General features: G+C 29.3%; 1 protein-coding gene across 6 annotated transcripts in view; it reads right to left on the bottom strand.

Annotated features, from left to right (window-relative positions):
• PlexB (plexin B) overlaps positions 1–24,345 on the bottom strand; it is a 44,502-nt gene that overhangs the window by 4,272 nt on the left and 15,885 nt on the right. For 5 of the 6 annotated variants that reach the window (XM_014439219.3, XM_014439217.3, XM_014439216.2 and 2 more), the window contains 15 exons: positions 23,304–23,404; positions 22,046–22,178; positions 19,462–19,827; positions 17,709–17,942; positions 15,031–15,288; positions 11,927–12,175; positions 9,061–9,474; positions 7,469–7,765; positions 6,858–7,034; positions 4,946–5,189; positions 4,263–4,405; positions 3,791–3,924; positions 1,509–1,857; positions 647–800; positions 151–333 (listed from right to left, as the gene is read on the bottom strand). In XM_014439219.3, the coding sequence (XP_014294705.1) occupies positions 151–333; positions 647–800; positions 1,509–1,857; positions 3,791–3,924; positions 4,263–4,405; positions 4,946–5,189; positions 6,858–7,034; positions 7,469–7,765; positions 9,061–9,474; positions 11,927–12,175; positions 15,031–15,288; positions 17,709–17,942; positions 19,462–19,827; positions 22,046–22,178; positions 23,304–23,404 (3,436 nt within the window). The remainder of the gene's footprint in view (positions 1–150; positions 334–646; positions 801–1,508; positions 1,858–3,790; positions 3,925–4,262; positions 4,406–4,945; positions 5,190–6,857; positions 7,035–7,468; positions 7,766–9,060; positions 9,475–11,926; positions 12,176–15,030; positions 15,289–17,708; positions 17,943–19,461; positions 19,828–22,045; positions 22,179–23,303; positions 23,405–24,345) is intronic. The other variant, XM_014439220.3, reaches the window with a different exon arrangement.

Here is a 24,345-nt window from a genome sequence, read left to right as displayed (position 1 = left end):
AGAAGCAACAAGCTATAAAAATGAATGATCGACTAGTGGGCTATTAGGACAACTAAATTACGGTGCTTAGAAGATATCAAGTACAATGTAGCATGGGAAACAAAATTTAAAATAGAATGACAGTGGTGAAGTAAAAGGTTTAATACTCACAGTTTTGACAAGGTTGTTTACAACTATTGTAAGAATCATTTTGATGAGGAATTAAGGACATAACTGCACTTTCTTTTACACCATAATGATGCAATGTGTTAAGTTTTTTCCAACCACATATACTCTTAGTAGTCAAGTCTTCATCTTGTAAAGTTAAATGACCACCTCGGCCATGACGCCACTCTGAAAAAATTATCATAACATGTTGATGAATAACTTATTTTGCGACCAATGATGCATATATAAATTATAAACCAGCCTTTCAAATATAATGCCAGAGATGCAACCTACATTCAATTGTCCATTAGTAATATATGGACTACAAATCAGTCTTGCAAATATAATGCCAGACATGAACAAAAGAACATGGCATTACCCTATAGAGACCCTAGACTGCTTTAATTGGTTATTATTAAATTAAAATAATTATTCTGTGAAAAATAAACTGAATATAAACTATGGATTCTATTGTATTGCAGTTTAAAATTTTACTTACCTAAATCAACTTCATGAATTGATGGCCGTAAAGAAAAGGGAGTATTTTTATACAATGCATCCAATATTTTACATTTCACCTGACTAATAGTATCACAATCAAGTACTTTACACTGAATCTTTTCATCAACATCATCTTGTACAATTTGTAATGTCTGAAATAATTTTTATAAAATCAAATTAAAAATTTCTATAATAAGTGACCATAAAATTGGCCTTTACTTAATTTTAAATTTCAGTTCAGGACAAAATAAAAAATAAAACTGGACAATGATTATCTCATATAAAAGTAAGAACAAAAGCCCTATCTGTACAATGCCCAAAATTGGAGCTCACAAATCATAGTCCTTAAAGAGTCAAAATAAAACATTTTTAAAAACAGAAACCATTGTGATTTAGAAATAACAATACTAACAATTAAATTAAGAATATTACAATTGATATTACTGTTTGTAATTTTAAACTTGCTCAGGTAAACAATGTAAATTAAACAATAAAATTGGGAAATTCAATGCTACAAGAAATAACAATATAGTATTTTTAAACAGTACATAGGTACTTGTTAAAGCCAATCATCCAATTACAACAGATAGAAAAACAAAATAATAAATAAAAAATGGTAAGCAATTTATCGATTTAAAAAACAACATATTAAATAATATTATATATAGCATCGTTTTGATTCAATGAACTTAAAATTTAAATGTTTATGGTTTAAAATATTTTTTATCAGGTGATAAATATATTTATAAAAAATAAAGTTACTGAATCAGATAAAAAAATCTGTAAATCAACAGATTACAAATATCTCTTAAATATTAAAATATTTTTTTTTTTTTAAAATGGAAGATAAATAACATTACCACAACACCATGTTGAATTTGTTCGCGGAGGAGTCTTTCTTCAGAAAGGGAATACCTAGCATCATGGGTAACAGCATCAACTGGACCTTTCTGAATTTGATGTTTGATAGCTTTATACAGAAGAAACAAGGAAGAACCAGCATACTCTTTCAAATATTTGTACATACAAAGTGCCATCCAATTTGTCAACATTTTTTCAACTACTGATTCAGTACGCCTTAACATCAGTTGTGGATGTTTTGTAGCAACTGACTTTTGAATTAACCTCAATAACAAATGCCTTAGTATATCTGTGGCATATTCCATTTTCCCCATCAAAACAACCATCAAGAGTGATGCAACATTAACTCTACAAAATAAAAATAAACATTTTTTTAATGAGAGAAATGCTTCATTTAATAATAAGACATGCTGACCAAATATAATGAGTTGCTAAAAATTTACAGCATACTATGTACCAAAGAAACATAGTAAAACACTTTACAATGGCAAAATAAGATTTAATTTTATATTTGAGTACTATCTCTTATTATTGCCACTTTACTTGATAAATTTTGACTCTGATTTTTTTAATAGGATTGACTTTGAAAAGAGAGTCGGCACCAAAAATGATAATTTTCAGGTAGAACAAAATTTTTATAAATCTTTTTCCATAATATTGGCCTTAGAACAAACTATCATATCAGTGAAATTTTTTTTTGGAAATTTCAGCATTTACCTCCTTTTCAACGGTATTAACACAGTAACAACATAGTAGTAACACCTCTAACACCTGTTTTCCTTAATAAACTACAAAATAATTTAATTTTTTTCTAAAATTCATGTACTTTCTTAATGTTTTACATTTCAACAAAAATATTCTTATTGCAGTTTTATGTTCCACTTTTTAAAAATAGGAAGAAACCTGATGGCAGAAAATCATTTTGGTTTAGCAATTGTGCGAATTTTTAATTTTTTTTTTTTTTATGGCATTACAACTGTTGCCGAGTCCGACTCTCCATCAGAAACTAGAGCTAATCGTCACAATTCAGTGCAGCTGCCCTCCAGTGACACATGTTAAGGACGTTCTGAGTTTTAGCCACAACTCCTTCAATCCATTTATTTTTCCATCTCCCTCTTTTTATCTTTCCACTGAGGTACCATCAGAAGCTTTCTGGTCAACTTTTCACTCATGCCTAATGCCCTGTTCACCACAACCGAGCCAGTTTAACAACCTGAACTACATTCTGCTCTACTTAAATATATCATATATTTCTGATTGTTTGTCTCCTCCAGACAGCATCCACCAACACAGCTCCAAATATCCTCTGAAGGAAATTTTTGCCAAAAGACAAGAAGAATTTGTTCAGTAAACTTAGTTTCAGTCGAAGTTTCCAATCCGAATGTTAGCACAGGGTGGATTAGTTATTATACACATATAATCTTGTTATGAGAGTATGTGGCTGTTTTTTCAACCATAATACCTGGTTAGCAGACATTATTTTTCTTCAATTCGCAACTTCCAGACAATTGTCTAGGGACATCATTGAGCCCAACTACAAAAAGTCGGTGACTTGTTCAAATGCCACATTGGCCAAAGGCCATCATCTCATTTTGCGCAGGCATCTCCCCCCCCCATTTAAATGGATAACATGTCCATCTCCTATCACCTATTACTTAAATTTTGACTGGCTCACCTCGAGGCAGTTACCTTGCAGAACCCACTACTGCCAGAAATTCTATCCAGACAGCATGTTAGGAGTGTCCGATGATGTTGACATCATCTGAATAAGCCTAAAGCTGTATACTCGAGTCAAATATTGTCTGGCCAATCAGCATTCCCGAATCTTTCAAAGCCTTATCCAAAGCAATATTGAATAAGAGAAATGTGAGAACATAACCCTGTCGTAGCCCATTAGACACTCAAAATTCTCCGATCTCCAATGACACAAACTGAACACAATACCTCAGTTATTGTCAGCCTCACCGTAAGTATGAGCTGTGGAACAGGGAATCGATGGTACGACATAGGGATGAGAATGTGGCTTGTCGCATAGCGTGTAATCAAAAAATTCAATAATTTTCTATCGGAATGTTCTCTAATAACAAATTTGTGAAGAATTATTAAAATTAAATACACCAAATATACATTATAAAAACACAAAATATAGGCTAAATATCCTAGGTGATATGCTACTTTAGGTTGTACCTACTCTAATATATAAATAAATTTCTAGTATATTTTTACAAGGTAATAATAATACAGGTAAGATATGAATAAATAAATAAATTAAAATTCTTACTTATCTCGAATGCTGAATGACTCCTGATCTTCAAGAGTTTCAATAAATGAAATAATAAAATATTTATTGTTTATCAATTGTTCAAACTGTATCATGGCAGCATCATAATTTGTAGTGGGTCCAGTAATTCGATTCTACGAAAGTTTTGAGAGATTAATGAGAAAATAATTTCTAATAATTCAAACAGCATATGAAGTATAGAAAAGAAATTAAAATACATTGTGAAAATGGGAAAAATAAAATATAACATTTACATCGTTGATGACTAAATTAATACATATTTTTTATCAGAAATAAAATATAAATAGGTAAGCCTAATTTAATTGTTTATTCCATCTCTTTATCACAACTAATTAGAAATAAAAAATTGTCTTCATTCAATATATATTTAATATGAAAATGTTCTAATGTAAAACAAAAGTCATTAGGAGAGGAGCAAAATATGTAATGAAATGAAATTAAATTAACATACTTTAGTATTATGTAGTATAGGATGATCACGAACTCCAGGAAAAAATACTTTCATGATATATTCATTATGATCTAATGTCGGGATTCCAGAAGATTCTAAATCAGCAGTTAAATCTGTCATATCAGTTTGAAGTTCTGCAAAAGCTATAAATTAATTTGAAAAATAATTAATTAATTTTCTCTTTTTTTTTACAGAGAATAATCTCAAAAATTGAGAACTTTTTGATGATGATTTGAAGCAAAAGATAACCAAAGGCATAGGAGTGAAATGAGATCATTAAATCAGACTTTCTAAGCAAATAGTATGATTTTATACTGCATTAATTTGCCTACATTTAAATAATAATGTTTGAATAATAATTTAATAAATGATTTTTTCTAATACATAAATTAAATATAAACAGGTATGCAGTTAAGAATAAATCACTAGCTAATAGTTTTTAAAAAGCATGAATTAATTTATAAGTCATAGAAACACGATGGAGTAGAAAATTTCCAACATTCAATAATAAACAATCTGTAAATCAAACTTCCCAGTGTACTTACATGATATTTAATAATAAATACCCAGTGATTAATACCAGTTTAACTTTAAAAATTATTTTTAGATGTAGAAACACATAGGAAGTCTATGATGAAAAAGGTAATAAATGTATTACCATACAAAATAAGTAATTAAATTACCTTGCTTGCATTCTGACCGAACATTACTCTCTAACGTATCCATTTGAATTTGAATTCTTTTATATTCACGTTCTGCTTGGGTGGATTTACGCCTATAAACTATCAGCACTATAACAAATAGAAACACCAAACATGCCACACCAGCAGCGATTCCAACTATTGCTTCAGGTGGAAAAGAATAGGAGTAAAGCATGTCATATTGCAAGTAACCAATCTGGAACCTCAAACTTCTTCCTACCCGAACCTAAAATCAGAAAAGTAACAGGGTAAAAAAATAACATGAAGGATTAAATTGTTCATTTTAACTAAGGATTTTTTAAATTGAACTTTTGTATTGATGGTACAACAAACATTCCTTTCGACTTCTCTGTTATCTTCCTTTCTCTTTATATTGATAAAAATCTAATTCAATCTTCTAAAACTGGCATTATTTCTAATTATGAGAGATAGTTGACCGTGGATCACATACGAGGAGAAGATGGTTGGGGGTGCGGTCAAAATGAAACACAAATAAGTTGGTATAACCTATTTAATTGTGCCAACATTTCAGCTAGAGTTTCTAGCCTTCTTCAGAGCTGTTAGCTTGAAAATCAAATGCCTATTTTGGTTAGTTTTGACCGCACCCCCAACCATCTTCTCCTCGTATGACATTATTTCTATTGAAGTTTTTAAAAAAAATTAGTTTGTAAACAACGAAACCAATGAAAGTAGTAGAAATTAGGCTCTACATACCTATATAGATATACCTAGTCCTGCCACAAGTTCTGTTAATAGGAAAAGTTAGAAAAGTCAAACTTAGTTGTTGGCCTGTTTTGAATTTTAACAATGAAATTTATTTATTATTAGATTTCTTACAAATAAATGATTAAGTGAAAACTCAATCATTCAAAATTATTGAATTAAAAAAAATATTCAAAAAACTGTACAAACAGTCTATAGCTTAAGTAATATTTCCAGCAGAAAGTTATCAACTGCTTTCAAAAGGCTATTTTTCAGGCTCTTCAAACAAGTGTGTCTCCAATGGCAAACTTGACTTCCCAAGACTCAGATTGAAGCCTTAATGAACTCAAGGACATTTTCCTCTAAACATTGCTCAGTTGATTAAACCTTGCCTGTAAGGAGTTAATCTGGGAAAACCCAGTGTTTTTTGCAAAGAGAGTGCTGTTTAGAGGCTTCATATGTGCTACAAAATATCTTTGTGGAAGTTTCTGGCTCCATTTTTGACGCCATGTTCGGAAAAAGTTTTTTTGTACCACCAAAGTGAACCCTCACCAAACCACCACTAGACTCAAGTGGTACCGATGTTCCAATCTTTTATTCTTCTCCACTCTTCTTTTGGGCTTCCTGGGAGTTGAGATGATATACTTTATCATTCTAATATGGAAGCAGTTAGTAGTTTTACATAAGAAGTACTAGACAATTTTACTATACTCAAATAGACAATTGGAACCACAGAGTACATACTGTGTACAGAACAGAAGTGGCCATTATGAATAATTTAATTTTCATTTATGATTTATATGTAATACATGTAGATAAATTCTACTATAAAAATTTAAACTTTTTTTTTTTTAAACTCTTTCCTTGTAAAAGAACTTATGGCAGAATTAAGTGAATTAACAAAGAGGAATCAAATAAATATAAGTATTGACTTGATGAAACCATAGAGAAGTTGAAAACATACATAATTTTATTAGTAGTACTGATGATACAGATTAATTAACAATATATATTAATTGATAAATCATTCAATGAAATTACCACTATCTGAATTTTTATATTCAAAATATTAATTTACAAAAAGATGGCCTAAACAAGAGTAAACTCATAATAAATATACCATACATCAACTACATACTAGTCATACATTTTTTCCCCCTTAAAATCAGTTTAAACAACTTGTATAACATACAACAACTGAAGGAAGTCCTTTTAGTGTAGGAATGCCATTTTCGTCTGTGGGAGCTGGCTGTTTTTGTGGAGGGGAACAAACAAGCTGTGACATAGCTAAAGATGTCACATTGCAAGGAACTGTGCCTATAGTAACATTCACATCACTTTCATCACTAGCATAATTTAAATTTTCACCCTAAAAATAAATAAACAAAGAATTATAAATTTATTTTCTAAAAATAAAACATTTGTGAAATTTTGTTTTTAAAATTAATTCTACAAAATAAAATGGCCACTACTAATGAATTCACTGTTTCTATTCATTAAAAAAAAAAAAATCTTGATTACACTATTTGAAGATTTTTAGCATAAAACCCAATCAAATAATAGGTTATTACCAATAAGCCCATTCAACCTGAAATAAAATTTACTTAAAAGTGATAATCATTTAAATAATTATCATATGATTTTTACTCAAAGCCAATGACAAGTCTAATGAAACTAAAAAGGTAATTGGAGTATCATAACTTTTTTCTTCACAATTTTTTTCTATAAATATAATGAAATATTTAATGAACAAAAACTTGAGAATACTGTATGCAGACATATAATTAATGAACTTTTACATACTTCTATTACTAGAGTATCTCCTTTATAAAGCTTGACTTCATTTGGGAATTCAAAAAAATTAGGATCATCAACATAGATCAGCTGGGACCTTAAACTTTTATAATGTTTTTCAAGATCCCTAACCGAGAGTACGAAATCCATTAAGAAACCAATCTTCAAAAGTAACTTAGGAGGACGATCAATTGATTTTCCAGGTAAAGATCTCTGTTTCCTATCATATTGAAAAGTTTTTTTGAATTCATCATTAACTCCAGGAGAAGGGCATTCCATTTGGGCGGCATTAATTACAGTACAAGCCTGAAATGGTAGTGAAAGCATTATGTACATTTCATACAAATAAAATATATTAACAATCAAATATCATAATTTAAAAATTATGGAATACTAATTAAACACAAGGCAAAAAGTGACTCAGCTGCTAATTTCTTTAAACAATATAACAATAATGATCATTATCTGAATGAGTTTCTTTTTTGATTATGTGTAGGACAGAAAAAGTGATATAAAAAATTAATACAAAAAAGTTTATATAAATAATTTATATATGAATTCATTTAAATGCACCACATAATTCACAAATTGCTAACTGAAACTGCTAGATGAAAATAAATTATTTTTTTACCATTGTATCTAATTTATTTTTTAAAATTTAAACCCTCAAATCTCCAATGAACACATTAACTCTATAACTGAATATATTTAAAACCTAACCTCTATAACTCACACTGTACAAAACTTAAAATGAATTCTCATTCCCTTCAAGCTCAAGCTACCAAGATTTAATTGCAGTGTAAGAACCTTTAAAGACCCTTCAAAGTGTTTACAATAGCTTTCAAAATCCTAGAGCACTCAGAATGGAGATCAGGTCTAATGATAAATGTGGAAAAGACTATACACAAGAACATTCTAATTACACACGGGGATGAAAATAGATATGCTTTGATCTCAGAAAATATAGATTTGAAGGAGTTTATTCTTTCAGATAACCCAAGTTACACAAAATAATATAACAGAGGAAATACAGAAGCAGATCTTTCCACCCGATAACTTCCAGCAAATCAATCTTTCTCCCCAAAAATCCTCAAAAATAAGAAATTATAAGACATACACATCAGAATGCTGGAAAAAAACCAGAACCCTGGAACAAGTCCTTTGCATATCTGAGAGATAGGGCTGAAAAGAATAAATAATCTATAATTAAATGTCAAATGAGTTGGATATATGCACATTCATTAAGCTATTAAAGCTTAACTCAGTAGGGAATGTTATGAGAATGGACCTAAAGTAAATAACATAAAAAACCCTGCTAGTGTTATGGTACTGCTAGCACAGTAAAATAGATAGAGTAAGAAAGACATTTTAGACACCAGTGAGGAGACAAAGTGGTTATCATTGAAAGATCTCTATTAGATGTCTCAAACTTGAAGCTACCTTAAAAAAAAAATAAATAGCAATCTATGCTGATCTAGGTTTAGAGTAATCAAGTGGGTCATAACACCAAATATTAATAAATTTGTATTCTTATAATATATTGTAATAAATTATTACAAAAATTTAACTAATTAATAAAACTATGTTGAACAAATACTTACAGTTTTATTAATAATGTTTGTAGATATATTCGAATAAACAATCATTTCTGGTTTTTGAATAATATTTAAATTTGTTCCATGAACAGTGATCATTCTTCCACCAGATATAAAACTTTTCAATGGTTTAATTTCCAAAATACTTGGATCCTGTTTATACACAAAGGGAGAAGAAAGAGTTCTATTGGCTCCATCGATAACAAGAATTAATTTTTTGATAGATCGAGGAATGTTAGCTTGAGAAGTAATACACATAAGTCTACTGCTCGAAGTCTGAGTAGCATTTACAACACAGCGAAGTTCATCCAGAAAGACGGATACTTTACTACCAATATTTAGATATTGCCCTGTGATAGCTAACTGTGTCCCTCCACTCTGAGGTCCAGAAAATGGTGTAACACTCTCCAATTTGACATCCTAAAATTCATAAAAACAGAGAAAAATTAGTATTCCAACTACTCTTTACTCAAATTGATTTTCATAAGTCCCACCACAATTTTATTATTTTGTTTACAATATTGAACTTTGCAGATAATATAAAACCTAACAAATTTAACTAGTTTTATTTTAAAACAAAACTGATCATTATTTTAGAAAAAGAATAAATAAACATTATAACGATGTGTCTTTTTTAGAAGTAAAAAGATTATTTGACAATTTATGTAATACAGAAGTGCATTGAAATTTACATTTCAAAGTAAATTCAAAATAGCACTTCAAACAATGAGTTTGAATGTTTTGAATACTCATTTTAGTTTTATAATTATTTATTTTTTTTTTTTTATGTCAATAACAATTATTTTGATTTTTTGTATGGTATTAGTTTATAAAAATGGTTAGTAAACAATGGAGGTTATAACGATTGTACTTCAAAGATACTTTTTAATTTTATATAATTTAGTTATTAAATTTATTATGTATATAATTGGTAATTATATTTTGTCTTAATGGTGTGAGGTGCTTTAGCCAATTTGTTTGTAGACCATACATTTTGTAAACAGGAAGTGAAAAGGTACAGTTTATGATTATTAATAATTTTATTTTAGTACATTTTGAATGATCTACAAATTATAAAAGTTGGTAATAATAAAATACCTAAAATAATCATTAAATTACAAAGAACGTAATCATAAGCAAATTGAGACAATTCTGGAAGGGACTGGAATCTAATAAAAAGTTACAAAATGTCTAAAACAACACAAATTTGATACACTTATAACTTCTTTGAATATTACATTGTGAGACTCAATCATGCAGCAGGATCACTTATACCTAGAACTTTGCACCACAAATACCAAACATGTCAGCCAAGCTGGTAATGAGATTTGGTACTGGACAGCTCGCGAAAGTAGTCTAGATAAGTGGAGGGTTAGAGTACTGGTCAATCATCAGAGAAAAATCATAAGGCTGCATCATCATGAGACCTCAATAGTTGGGACATCCAGGTGATATAAGAACTATCATAGAAACCATCTTACACTTAGTTTCAGGAGATGGGAAAGATTGGGATGAATGTATACCTTATGCTCTGATGGGATACAACAGGATCCTACATGCATTCATTTGTAATACCTCTTATTTTATCATGCATGGCTGAGAAATGGAACTGCTATTTGATTGCTCAGTAGAGCTTAAGGACTTGCCTGTGGGAATGGAGGAATGTCTAGGGGAACTTCAGGAAAAAATAACTAAGCTGTATCACACGGCTTAATGGGCAGACCGAAAGGCTCATAAGGAATAACATCAAGATTATAATCGAAAGTAGCGACAAAGAGAATATCAGGTCTGGCAGTGTGTATATCTACATGAGCTTGTGGATCATGAAAAGAATCCAAAAAAAAAATTTGTGAGTGATGGACTGGTTTGCATATAGTTGTTGCCCAGATGTTAATAAGAGATTTTAAAATTTCACTAGCCTGGAGAAGTATCAGAATGAAGAACAGCCATTGCTAACATACAAAGCCAAGGGAAAGTCAAGGAGAAAGTGAAACCACTCTCAAAGTGGTTCCTCTTTGGAAAAAAAAAAATGAAGAATGGTGTAAAGAAGTATAGAAGCAGAGAGTTGAGCAAGCTAAGATATAAGGTATAAGTAGGGAGATGGTGAATTGAGCATGATAAGACATAGAGCAAAGTTAGATGAAAAGGCCTTTACCTTACATTAAGACTGTTGAGACATATGTAGAGACCCAACCAATAATATCCCTTCCCTAGCTCTCTCACTTCATTATATTTTAGGACTAACTAATTGTATTATTAAGGGACTTCATCTTAAACCTTTTTTGGTCATATAATATATTTATTTATAACCAATCTATCTTTTTATATATCTAACATCACTGATAAGATATTTAGAACAAGAAATTGATAACCCATGTTTAATGTTAATTAGTGTAGTTTTTTTTTTGTTGCTTTACACTAACTATTCAGTTTCAAAATAAAACATTAGAATCCGTTCTTAGTTCTTTACAAATTTAAAAACGATATTACAAACCATAAGAAAATTACACATTTCTTAATTAATAATAAATCATTGTTATAATAGCGATATTTTTATTTTTATTTCAAAATTAATATAGTCATAAATACTTTAGACATTTAAAATGCAATACTGCCATCAAAATATAATAAAATAAGCAATAGTATCACTAGAAAATTTATAGTTACTCTTAAGAGTAACATAATAAAAAGTAAAAGAAAAAAAACGTGAAATTACCAAACATAAGGAAACTAAAATGTGGCGGATATTATTTTTAAAAAACAAGATTTTGTGCCTTAAGAAATGTGATACCTATAATTATATGTTAATACAGTAACTTGCATTTATAAAACAAAATCATTGAAAAAACTGATAATAAAATTATTCTCTTACTTTATAACTGAAATTTACTGATGATTCTGTAAATCCCGCTTGATTGCCAACTACAACAGCAGCAACTTTTTCATTAGAAGCTGCACCTGTACGACAAACGATTCTCACAGATACATCATATTCCACCAATGTACAAGGAGTATTTCCAATGTGAATTTTTCCAGCAACATCTTCTTCTCTCAGCCCCAAATTACTACCTTCTATAGTAACCAAAGTTCCACCTTCAATAGGTCCACTCAAAGGTTTAATCTTAAAAGATATGGATAATTTATTTAAATAATCAGTTTTTTAAATATACGACTTAACTATTACACTAAAGATTATATTAAAAGTAGTGAAAACTAAGATAATAAAGAGGCATTATTTTCAAACTAATTACAAATTTAAATAGTTACAAGCAGAGATTGAACTTTATTATCAAATTAAAATATAATAGTTACTTTGGAGTAAAAATCGCCCATGATTTTTAAATTAATCAGTAACATTTATGAATTTTATTAAAAATTAACTATTAATTTATGACTAATATTTTTTTGAAATAGATGTTGAGTATAATTAACTGATTATTTGGTTTCAGTCAAAAAATTGACAATAATTTTTCGAGCAAATTGTATGTAGAACAAAAACAACTCTTATTTTTGATATATTTTTTCTCCCTAAAAACTTGGAACACCCTTTGTTGCTTAAATTTTGACCAAGCGAGTTGGGAATGATTTCATTTTATGCAGCATATAAAAAGCTATAAACAAAAAACCAGTCATTTCACCATTTAATGACTATTGCTGATTCAAACTAACTAAAACCAAAGGGGTTCAGATAAAATGATATATTAAAAATATTCTCAGTTAATGGTTGATCAGAGATTTTTCTCTTATATATTGTGATGGAATGAATAGACTGCTACAGTTTGACTTTTAGAGGGAGACAAAAGGGACAATGAGTGAAAATGTTCACACCTTTTATTTATTTTTCATCTTATATCTCATGAAAAGGTGAATTAATTTTCACAGTTCAAACAATTTTTCTACTTTTCATTGTATATCTTACTAACCTCATGAGTAAGTAAACAAATTTTTGATTACTTCTAAATAGTCTGACACTTGTTTGAACTGCAAAAATCCATTCACCTGTTCATACAATATGACACTATTCACACAATATAAGAGGAAGAACAAATGAAAAGTTGAAAAATTTCAACACTCATTTTTTTCTAGTCAACCTTAAAGAAGTTGGATCACGAAAATCTATTTACTCATTGACAAGATATAAGAGGGAAAATGAATAATTAGTTGAAAACTTTTACACTCATTTCATTTTTATTTTTCAATGAATGAGATATAAGAGGAAAATTTCTGAATAATGATTATTACTGCAAAAATATTTTTAATACATGATTTTATCCGAACATCCTTGTTTTAATTAATTTGAATTAGTAAGAGACTGCTACAATTCTAAGATGGTTAAATTACTGATAATTTAATCAATTTTTGCATGCTGAATAAAACAAACTGCATCACTCCAACCAGATAGATAAAATTTTAAACAAGGTAGAGCATTTTGAGTGAAAAAAATACAGAGTTATTTTATATTTAAATTTTTTTTCACTCAATTATAATGGCTGTCAGTTGATTTTTAAAGAATTGTAAAATAAATTAGAGTTATTTCTTGAAATAAATATTTTTTTTTTAATTACTGAAGAAAAATAATTCTCAAATTAAATCCCTGATTATAAGACATTTTAAAAGTTATTATTTAAGGCTAAATAAAGAAAGTATAAAGATTAAAATGTTCTGATCACTGAGGCAAAGCACGCTCAGAACTATAGCCTATAAATTGTTTCATATCCAACAACTCTAGTAAGCTCTTTATGAATTTTCAAAGATCACTAAGTTGGGTTAAGAAGAAGGAGCACTGGACCAGACCTTTATCATGAAGTAAATATTGAAAAATTATAGCTAGAAAACAAAGGTATAAGCTTTAAATGTCAATTTTAAAAATGGAGTATGATTAGGAGAAAAAAAGAAAGAAAAGAAATTGTTCCTAAAAGTTCATGATTGAACTGATTACACCCCATAGATAGAAGCTGTTTCTTAAAAGTAAAAAGATTTAAATAACTGAAAAATCAAAAACTGATCAACTAATTATTTGATGTTAATCTCCCATGCCAATTGATTATTGTTGACGTTCAATAAAAATAGTTCTAATTTCTTCCTTTTATACCTGCAGTTTGAACATTACTGTCTGGTGTTTTCTCTTATCACTTTTCCCATTATAAAAAAAATACAATCTAGTTACAAATAATTTCACTTCACAAAACTAAGTCAGAAATGAAACTGAAAGAATTTCTATTAAGAGGATATGAGACAGTTTCAATTGAACTTATGTTTTAGTAGAAATATTTCTTGCTAATTGGCCAGATTAGGGTTCAAAAAATTGAGGTCCAAAAGTTCGATAACCTGAAGAGTCGGAAAATTGGAAGTCGTATTAACAAGGTTCTATTGCATATACAAGCGATCCTCGTACTTATGTCAGGTTCTGCTCCTAGGAAAGTGAACCAAGTTACATCCTCCCGAAAAATGTGTACACATACATACATCCATATTTTTTAACGATTAGTTTAACAATGACGATTTTATATAATATGGACTCAAATTTAATAGCTACATTTTTCATTCTAATTGATTTTTTTAATAGAAACATTCCATGTAGAAATTATTTAGTTTTTTAATTAACTTAACACAGAATTCAATTTAAGGTAAAATGATTCCCGGTAGAAATTGCTAAACAACATAACTCTGAAATGAGAAAACAAGTACTGCCTCTATACAAAATAGTCAATCCACATTTGTAATATCAAGATTAAGAACAGATGTTTATAAGACTGATGAATAGTCTTAAATAACAGTTGCATATCTTTGCCACAAACAATTTAGGTACAAAAAAAATAAATATGCACATGTATCATTGCCTACATAATGACTCATGTATTTTTTTCCTAATGATAAAGGTGGTCCAGATCAGTCTTTATGCCAAACCATGAAAACTTTGCCAATTCTATAACCCTAATAAAGAATATTTAATGATTTTAAATAAGAGTTAAATACCATATCTATACGAGGCTTTGGACATTCTTTTGTAGAAACATGTTTACAACTGTCCACATAATCACAAGTAGATGAGCACCAGCCACAACGATATTTTTCTTCTCTAGTAACACACAAAGAGCAATCAGCATGATCTCTATGTGATCCAAGAATATCACACTTATACAGAGTCAAAGCCACTGAGTCTACATGGTGATTTCGATTCCATACCAAGCTTACTTCAGCCGTATATTCACCGGTATTAGCTTCATAAGAATACTAAAAATACATTTTTATTATTATTAATAGTTCATAAATAAATAAAAAAAAAAAGGGATTACAAAATATAAAAGTTAACACAGATCAAGGAAATAATACAAATATGATTCAACAATATAAAAGCTTTATAGGTATAATGGAAAAAATCCTTTTGCTAAATATGTAACCCCTAGGATTCTCAAGTAGTTAAAGAAAAAATGTTTTTCTTAAAATTCTTCAAGAACTTTCATACAGACTTTTCAATTTCGATGTTTTACCTATATTATGTTCATTATTGAGTAAAATTAAAAGTATATAATTTTATGAAAACAACATCAATTTAAATTAAAATAATATTCTAGTTTTAGAAAAATTTAAGCAACTTACATTTTTAAAAAATTTTAACGACTTAAATTTTTAAACAACTTAAATTTTTGAAAAATTTAAACAACTTGAATTTTAGAAAAATTTAAATAACCTAAATTTTAGTAAAAATTCATAAACAGCTTAAATTTTAGAAAAAATTAAACGACCTGTATTTTAGAAAAATTTAAACAACTTAAATTAAAGAAAAATTAAGTTGACTAAACTTACAATAAAAATACCATTAAATGCCATATATATATTAATTAAAATTTAAATATTTTAAATAGACAATAAATATATTCAATTGTTATTAAACAATTACATTGTTTACTGTGTATTTTTTGTGATAATTCTGTATCACTGTATAGTGTTTTGGTTTAAAAGAAAACGAATTATACTTGTAATGTTTGTATGGTGAAATACCAGCTAGTAGGATTATTAGCCACAACAATACTACAAGTTCAGTAGCCATAGATCAGTCGCCCCGTCGACATCGTCGCACATGTACACTCGCCCAGTCGCTGTACTTGTCACCAGACCTTTCTGGATGAGATCTTCGGAGCGGTTCGCTGTGTGGGCCCACCTACGTTTAAGAACAGAACGTCGTCTCCGACCTTTTCGGTACGAACTGCAGGACCCCGACCCATCGGAGTTCATCACTTCATCATTTACAAAAATTTGTAATTAGCAATTTTTTTCTTATTGTAATTTTCGTCAAAAGAAGTATTTTTTTTATTATTTTTTGTCAATTGGGTCCTATATTATTTAGAAGGTTTCTCTTTGTTTTTAATTTAATTTATGTATTTGATCTAATTTAATTTACGAATAAATGTTTTATCCAAGCCAGTGTTTATTTATTTTTTTTAGTTAAGCTTTCCGACAAGGAGACCATGTCGAATTGAGGTGGCTTAACAAATACCTTCTCCTCTTAATAAAAATACCAGTGTGTTGAGGTGGTCTCTAGTCATGAAACAGGGTATGGAACAATTCAGACCAGATTTTCTGATAAATTAATTTTGTAAATACAATAAGAAATGTAAATTATTTTTTTGGCAATTCGTCATGAGAAAACAGTGTCACTTATTTCAATGAAACTTCTTTTACATTGTTATATGTAGCACTGAGAAGGTTTTAAGAAATATAAACCTCATATTCACTACATTGAAACAAAATGATTAGGACCAAAAACTTCAATAGTCCACTATAAACAAATTCAGACCAAACTTCATACTGATGTTATTTCAGAGTCATCTAAACTTTTTTAGCAACATTAAACTATTAGTTATTTGATATTTACATTATTTTATTTTTCTAAAAATATTTTGAGGAGGCCCAATACAAATTTGAGTCCTGCCAATTATTTACAATCTCACTGAGCCTGCCATAACCAGTGAATTAAAAACCTGAAGAACACTGAGTATAACAAGGAGAGTAGATAAGATACCCTTCAGATTCAAGATTTTAAAACTTTGTAAGCTCAGAATCAAGGAATTTTTCCCGATTGTCACTTTTTATATGGAACTTAACAGGTCATAATGATCAGAAGAAAAGTTAGTCATCTTTCAAATGAGTATATAGAATTTTTAAAGATACATAGTTGTAGAGTACGTGTCAATAACAGTTTTAATTTTGAAAAAAAAATATTTAGATAATTTTTTGCTTTCATTTTTATTTTTAGGTAGACCTCTAAAAACTTTATTTTTTCCCTCAATAAATCCCTGAAACATGAGCTTATGAAATCTCTAATTGGTTGCCATTAAAACAAAACATCAGATGGTAATCGTTGGGAGACTGCCAAATTAAATCCCAAATCAGGCTAACCCTTAATCATCTTAACATGCTATGAACCACACTGGCAGCAACAGGTTTTGTGGGCCTAAAACTTTGAAGGCACAGGTTGTTGTCTTTTCCTATTATATCAATTACAACAAATAAAACAGGAGTTGTGAACTAATAACCTTATTACTTTGTTTCATAAGTCACGATTCATCTACTGTAATATTAAATCTCTAAAATGGATTATTTATGGCTCTTTTAGTACTAAATAAAAAAATAATAAAATGAAAAGAGCTTACCATTGTTTTATCACAAACAATTCGTTGATGTTCCATTTTGGCTGGAACCAACATTTTTGCTCCTTCAATTGTAACTATACATTGAAAACCAAAATGACCTACTTGAGGAGATGGCATATTTTCTACTTCTAAAACTATTTCTTTGGAAACCCTATTTGGAAGAAGAAGTGGTTTACTATTCTTAGAAAACTGTGGGCATGAATTTCCTCCATGGCTAGGAATATGTCCAATACTCTGAAAAAAACAAAACAAAATTAAAATAAAAGAATCTACTATAAACAAAGTTTAATAACTTTAAATTTGTACATGTGACCCCACAAGACACAGATGTTGATGTGGTCAGAGAAACTTTTCAAGTTCCTCTAGGTCTACTGACATAACTGATCAACAATAACAGTTGCTAACATTTTGGTGGTTTAACATAGCCTTTAACTATCTTTATCATATAAATTTGGCTATTTCACCATTCGGCATATAACATTAAAATACCTCTCTAACATAAAATTCTAGTTAGATGGAGATGGTCCTGGTTGCAGTAAAGAAAAACAATTAAAAAATAGTTTAAACTATTTATTAATGGCCAATGTTTGAGCCACACTGCAGGTTTTCATAAGGGCTGTTATTAATTATACAGGAGGAATATTTGAAAACTAGCAAGAATTCTCATTCATTCCACCAGTACCCCTCCACCAATCACAACAGCCATGATGATGAAGACCTGCAGTGTGGGTTGGTAACTAATAAATATTTGAAACTATTTTTTAATTGTTTTTCCAAACTGCAACCTGGACCATCTCTTTGTAATTCACCTATGGTCAATTATATCTATACATAAAATTTTTATAGTCCTGAAGTAAACCATTCACCTGTTCAGGTCTATGAGTAGAGAATAATTTGAAGAAATCATGGTAAAAGTTTAATATTATAAATTTATCTATAGGAGTATCTAATATAAAAGTATATCTAAAATTGGTAGCAAACAAAGGTACAACTTCAATATTATTAATAATTAATAATGAATACAACTTAAATAATTATTTACGAGCGTTCTACCAGCCAAGAGAAGTTAAGTTGGTACCACCACAAAATGGTATTATAAATATTAAATTTTATCTCAAGGTTTCAAATATTTATTTGACAGAGTAGATGTCTGAGGGGGTGAATCAAGGTGTAGAAGCAAGGACTGCATCAATTCTTATAGATGTGGATTTTGATGAGGGAGGAGATTATTTAGGCAAAGATGAGTAAGAGGAATTATTATCACACTTCCACATTAAATAGGTCTTATTGTTATTATTATTCACAATTTTGAAAAAATAATTAGTAACTGGGAAAATTGCAATATTTTTTCAAGTTTATAGCACACATAAATTTAGTGTAATATAATTATGATCTGATGATTTCTACTAAACAAAAATTAAAAACTTCGTGATATATATGTAAGAATGTATTTATATCAAAATATAAAACCATTAAATATGGCTTAATTAATTTTCAATTTTTTGAATGTGCCCTTTCAGATATTCAGGGACAAAACTCTAGCTCTCTAAATCCATATGATGTGTTAAATGTTTTGTAGAACATTATAAAACCTTAATTTTCAACCATACCAAAAATTCATGGTTATAAATTTGCTCAATATAAGAAAAACCATAAGTATTAAAAAATAAGTAAATGGGAAAGAAGAAAAAAAAAAACTTAAGACTAAATTAAAATTCATTCTAAAAAATATAATTAATAAACACAAACTCACATTTTCACCACTAACAATAATTTTCTGGCACAATGAAGTATTGTGAGTGCATTTATTTTCATAGACACACCAACTACAACCCCACTGAGAATGCACACAACTAATACATTTTGTATGAGATGAACAGTCATAAAAAGCAAAATTTCTAGAAACAAAATCCTTATTGGTTTCAGATGAACGGACTGAAAGAGGTACAAGAATATGATCTTTTCCATTTGGAATTAGAGGCCGTGATTTGACATTAGGTGTAGGACAAGTAAGTCCCTGAGGAGTGACCCCTGCATCTAGTGGTTCTGCTTCTCCAAAAACACATCTGTATTTTGCGCCCACTGGTAGTTCAGGTAAAGTTCTTATGGTCAGATGAACCTATGACATGATAAAACCCAGAATAATATTAATTTTTAAAAAATAGTAAAACAATATAAAAGTATAAGATTAAAAAAACTATGTTTTCATTTAATAGTTAACCTAAGAATTCAAACAAAGAGAATTCTATTTTTAGTGTTAATATTATGGCATTTCTTAATTATTTTATAACACTTTTTATGATGAGAATATCTTAATAAGTTTCCTAATGAAATGTAAGTAATCATAAATTGAAGAAATATATTGCCTACATCCAAAATTTACCATTCGATAGCTAAAGGATCAAAGAATATTTGACACTAGTGGGGATTCCAACACATACAGCTTGACAGACAAGGAGGTGCATCATATAATTTTGAGTTCATTTCACCAACTTTAATGAAGTCCATATAGTATAACTTTTGACACAGTAAAACTACAATATTTGTTAAAATTTAAAAGGAAAGTTCTTGTCATTATTTATTGAAGGGTTTAATTAGCACATTATTCTGAAGTGATTACTGTGAATTTGAATAACGTTCAAATTAAAAATCATCATTTAGGTTGATACCTATTAAAAACCGAAAATGTAAAAGAAAGATCATGAATGGGTTAAAGAGAAACTCATAATTCAATGATATCCATGAAAGAACATATAATCAATATGTACATTGCTAGTAAGGCAAAAAGTCAAGGCATCTAAGTGCATTAATGATGGTACAAGTATGTTTGCTAGATGTGAGAGCCTGTGCAAGTGTGCAACAATACAATCACTTCTACACCAATGCCAGGGCATATAGACACATAGCAGGCATTCAAATGAACAAGATATACAGAGAGTAAAACTACAGTAGGAGTATAGAAAATGGAATTATAACACAATGGGTTATTATTTCAAGTCATTATTTTATTATACCAGTAAATAAGAAATAACCGAATGTCTTGTGTATCCACTTATACATACGACTTTCCTAACCACTTTGAGCTCAAAGTTGAATATAAAAAATATCAGTATTTTCACTGGTGTTGGTCCAATTAAAATTTGCATGGACAATATAATCATCAAGAATTATGAAGAATAAAATTCCCCAAAACTGAGAATTTTTCATTTATTTTCATAATTGGCTAAGATATGGCCAGAGGAAACATCTAATTGGCCACAATTTTGAAAAGAAAAGGCAGTCAGAAATAATGAGTTTCAAGGATCATCATTGGATTACCTGTAACTTTGTTGCCAAATACCATAAAATTTGGCTGAGTAGGTTCATAGAAAAGCTGTAGATGGTGTAAAGCGGACAAACAGAATTTGTTTTTTGTTTTTTTGGATTCTACATTACTTCAAATATAAAAACTCAAAATTTAAGGTGATGTTAACTTTTGACGTGACAACGTCTTATAAATCATTTTGCGGGATGCCATGTTAGAAAAAGTGTCCCGTAACGGAAGTAGATTGTGGGGGAGGTAATTAGTAGTGTAGTAGTGGGGGTAAGAGGATTATAGATGCTGAGAGTCATGCAGGCAAAAGTGTCCCGTAACGGAGAAGGTAGTGGTGGGGATGGGTAAGAGTGAGGTGGTGGGGGTAAGAGGATTATAGAGTATACGTTGTCACGGAAATATGTCGCCTCGGCGCTTCGCGCCGAGGCCTACACGGGCACTTTTTTTTTTTGTTTTTTGGTCAATTATAAAGATTCATAATAGAAAATAAAAAACCTAAATGACCAACAAAGAGATTTATTTTTTCATTCTATAATTCATTGTCAAATCATATTTCATTCTTTATACTCCTAAAAAAGTTCTAATTCTAGTTATCTTGTTTCTTTGTAGCCCTCCTGAAGGCTATTTTTCATAAATGAATTATAACAGGGTACTTATTTATTTCAATGAATTTTTTTCTGACCCTAGCAATAAGAAAATATCTCCATGCCAAATAAAACAGAAAGGACTTCTAAATAGGAATGTGTTCCTAGTAAGGAATGACATCCTCTCTAAAAAAAATTTCCCTCAGCATTGATTAATTCATGTGAAACTCAAAGTTGTATCAGTGATACAGTCAACATCCACTTTTTTTTTTTTTTTAAACTCAACCAACTAACCTAATAAGCAGGGTTCTACAGAACTCACAAAACAACTATTTTAATGAAGAAATTTCTTTGACTAACTCATAAAATGCAGACAACTAATGTAAGAAATATATAAAATTTTATCATTTTTATTTGTTTTAGATGATTTATGAACTCACCGTGGTCATTTGAGTAATTGGTATTTTATCTGGTAGAATCTGTTCGAAATCAATGCACTGTTGTCCTGTGCCATAAGAAAGCCATCTAGGAGCACTGTGACTTGCCTTACGACAAGCACTACGCACTGTACATCTATTAAACAATAAATAACTATAATAATTTTTAAACTCAACTAAAAATTATATATGTTCATAATATATATCTAGAACAGATTTTAGAATAGTGAACCCTATGTGAATAGTGAAATATGTGGCTAGTTATTAATGAAGAAAAAACCAAGAACATGAGAACTGGCCCAGGAACAGATAGTGCCATCAAGGAACCAACTGTATGTCTAAAAATATTGAGTACCATGAGACCACTGGGTGAAAATCTTAAACTTTTAAGTAGGATCAATATTTGTTTATGTATTATTGTTATTAAGTATAATAAAAAAATATTATATTAACATTATAAATTGTTTCACAAATGTATAATTTCTGTTTTACATTACTCTCATTGTTGGAAGGCCCTGACCGCGAGTGAAAGTTGTGATGGCAGTTCTGGGTCAAATTTCAAAGTTTAGAATAGGGCCCAAATTTTTTCTTTAATATGTTATTTGTATAAATTATGGTAAAAAATGTTATATTAACATCATAAATAGAGTCATAAATTTATATCACTATGATTGTTGGCAGTCCTGAAACCACACTTTTTAAACATAGTTAAATTTTTATAGCTGTAATATATAAATATATAGATTTTACAGTATTTATTAGGTTAAGTTATAGGAGAATAAAAATAAATCAAATATACAAGACAATTCTGATAGGCCAAGTTTGCAAAACTAATGTAGAGGGCTAGAGCAGTCTCAAATAAGTACTTACTCCTATTGACAAGCAGAACCTGTTCAGGAACAAAATTTTTATCATAATACAATGCTAAGCCAGTTTGCTGGGACTCCCTTAGCTCCCCGCGAAAGTTCAGATCGGCAATGTTTGGGACTGCCCTCCCTCTCAACATGCTAACAAGTGCAGATAACTGATGTGGGCAGGCCATTTAGGAAGATTGAATGAAGAACAATGCCCAGACCCTTCTACAAGGGACTGCTGCACCATGTGATATTAAATAAAGTAATAGCTTAAAAATGATCCAATATGAATTTTAAATTGTTAATAAATCAGGTAACTAAAAGTGAAGTATAGTAAATACAGCAAATAACAATTCTAATTTAAAAAATGATAAAAAAAAAAAATTAACAAGGAAAGAGAAACCTACCTCCTTTCTAATGAACACCAGCCACAATACGGATCATTTGCTTCTAGACATGATGAACAATTTGTATAAGAACTGCAATGCTCAATAGCAACTTTAAAAACCTAGAACAAGTGTACAAAACATTATAATGAACAAATATTGATTTTTAAAATGTTTGTGGTTGAGCCTACAAGAAAGTAAAATCAAAAATTAATTTTTGTTTTAAATCTTAACAATTTCAATTAGGTGAAAATATAGATATTAGATAAGTTAATTAGACACGAAAAAGAAAATAACATGCATCTTAAATTTTGAAACTAAAATCATAAATTAGGTAAACTTGATAAATATTTAAATCCAAAAGAACAAAATCATCACCAGTATTTCAAAAACAACATTCAACACAAACTTTTCACTCAATTGCATATTTTGTTAGCAAGCGTTTTTTAAATAGCTGATTTAAAAACACCTTTACCAATCAGGTTACTTGGGTGAAATTAACTTAATTTTACTCTGCATATTTGACTATAAATACATATAATTAATATTTGGATGACTTAATAAAGTAAAAAAAAAAAATATTGAGAAATAAAAATAAATATGTAATGATGCAGATGAAATTCAAGATTACAGTCGCAGATCCATTTTCAATGAATGAAATAATAACAAAATAACACTACCTTCAGACGTAAGGTAGTCAGTAATTGACTTCTTGGAATATTTTTTTGTTTATCGCTCAGTTTACTATACCTCTTTCTAATCCCTTTTAAACAACAAACTCAACTCCATTTCTTTACAAGTTATTATCATTAAAAGTGCATCATTTACTTCCAATTTCATAAAATCTTGAATCAGGACATTAGATTGAAATTATGAATTTGAAATCGGCCGAGATAAGACCCAGAGCAAAAAAAAAAAGTGTATAAAATAATGAATAGTACCATTTCAAGCAACAATCTCACTTTCACTAACACCCTTCTTATTAGAGTTTTGTTTATCTTATTTTCTTACAGATTTTTTTTAAATATAAACAAAGGTCAGATGGTGAAACAATCTAATAAAA

This window comes from Halyomorpha halys, unplaced genomic scaffold (genome assembly GCF_000696795.3).
Source record: "Halyomorpha halys isolate HHAL.00 unplaced genomic scaffold, Hhal_1.1 Scaffold79.1, whole genome shotgun sequence".
NCBI lineage: Eukaryota > Metazoa > Arthropoda > Insecta > Hemiptera > Pentatomidae > Halyomorpha > Halyomorpha halys.
Note: the sequence above shows the minus strand (reverse complement) of the source record. Positions and strands in the feature narration are given on the sequence as shown.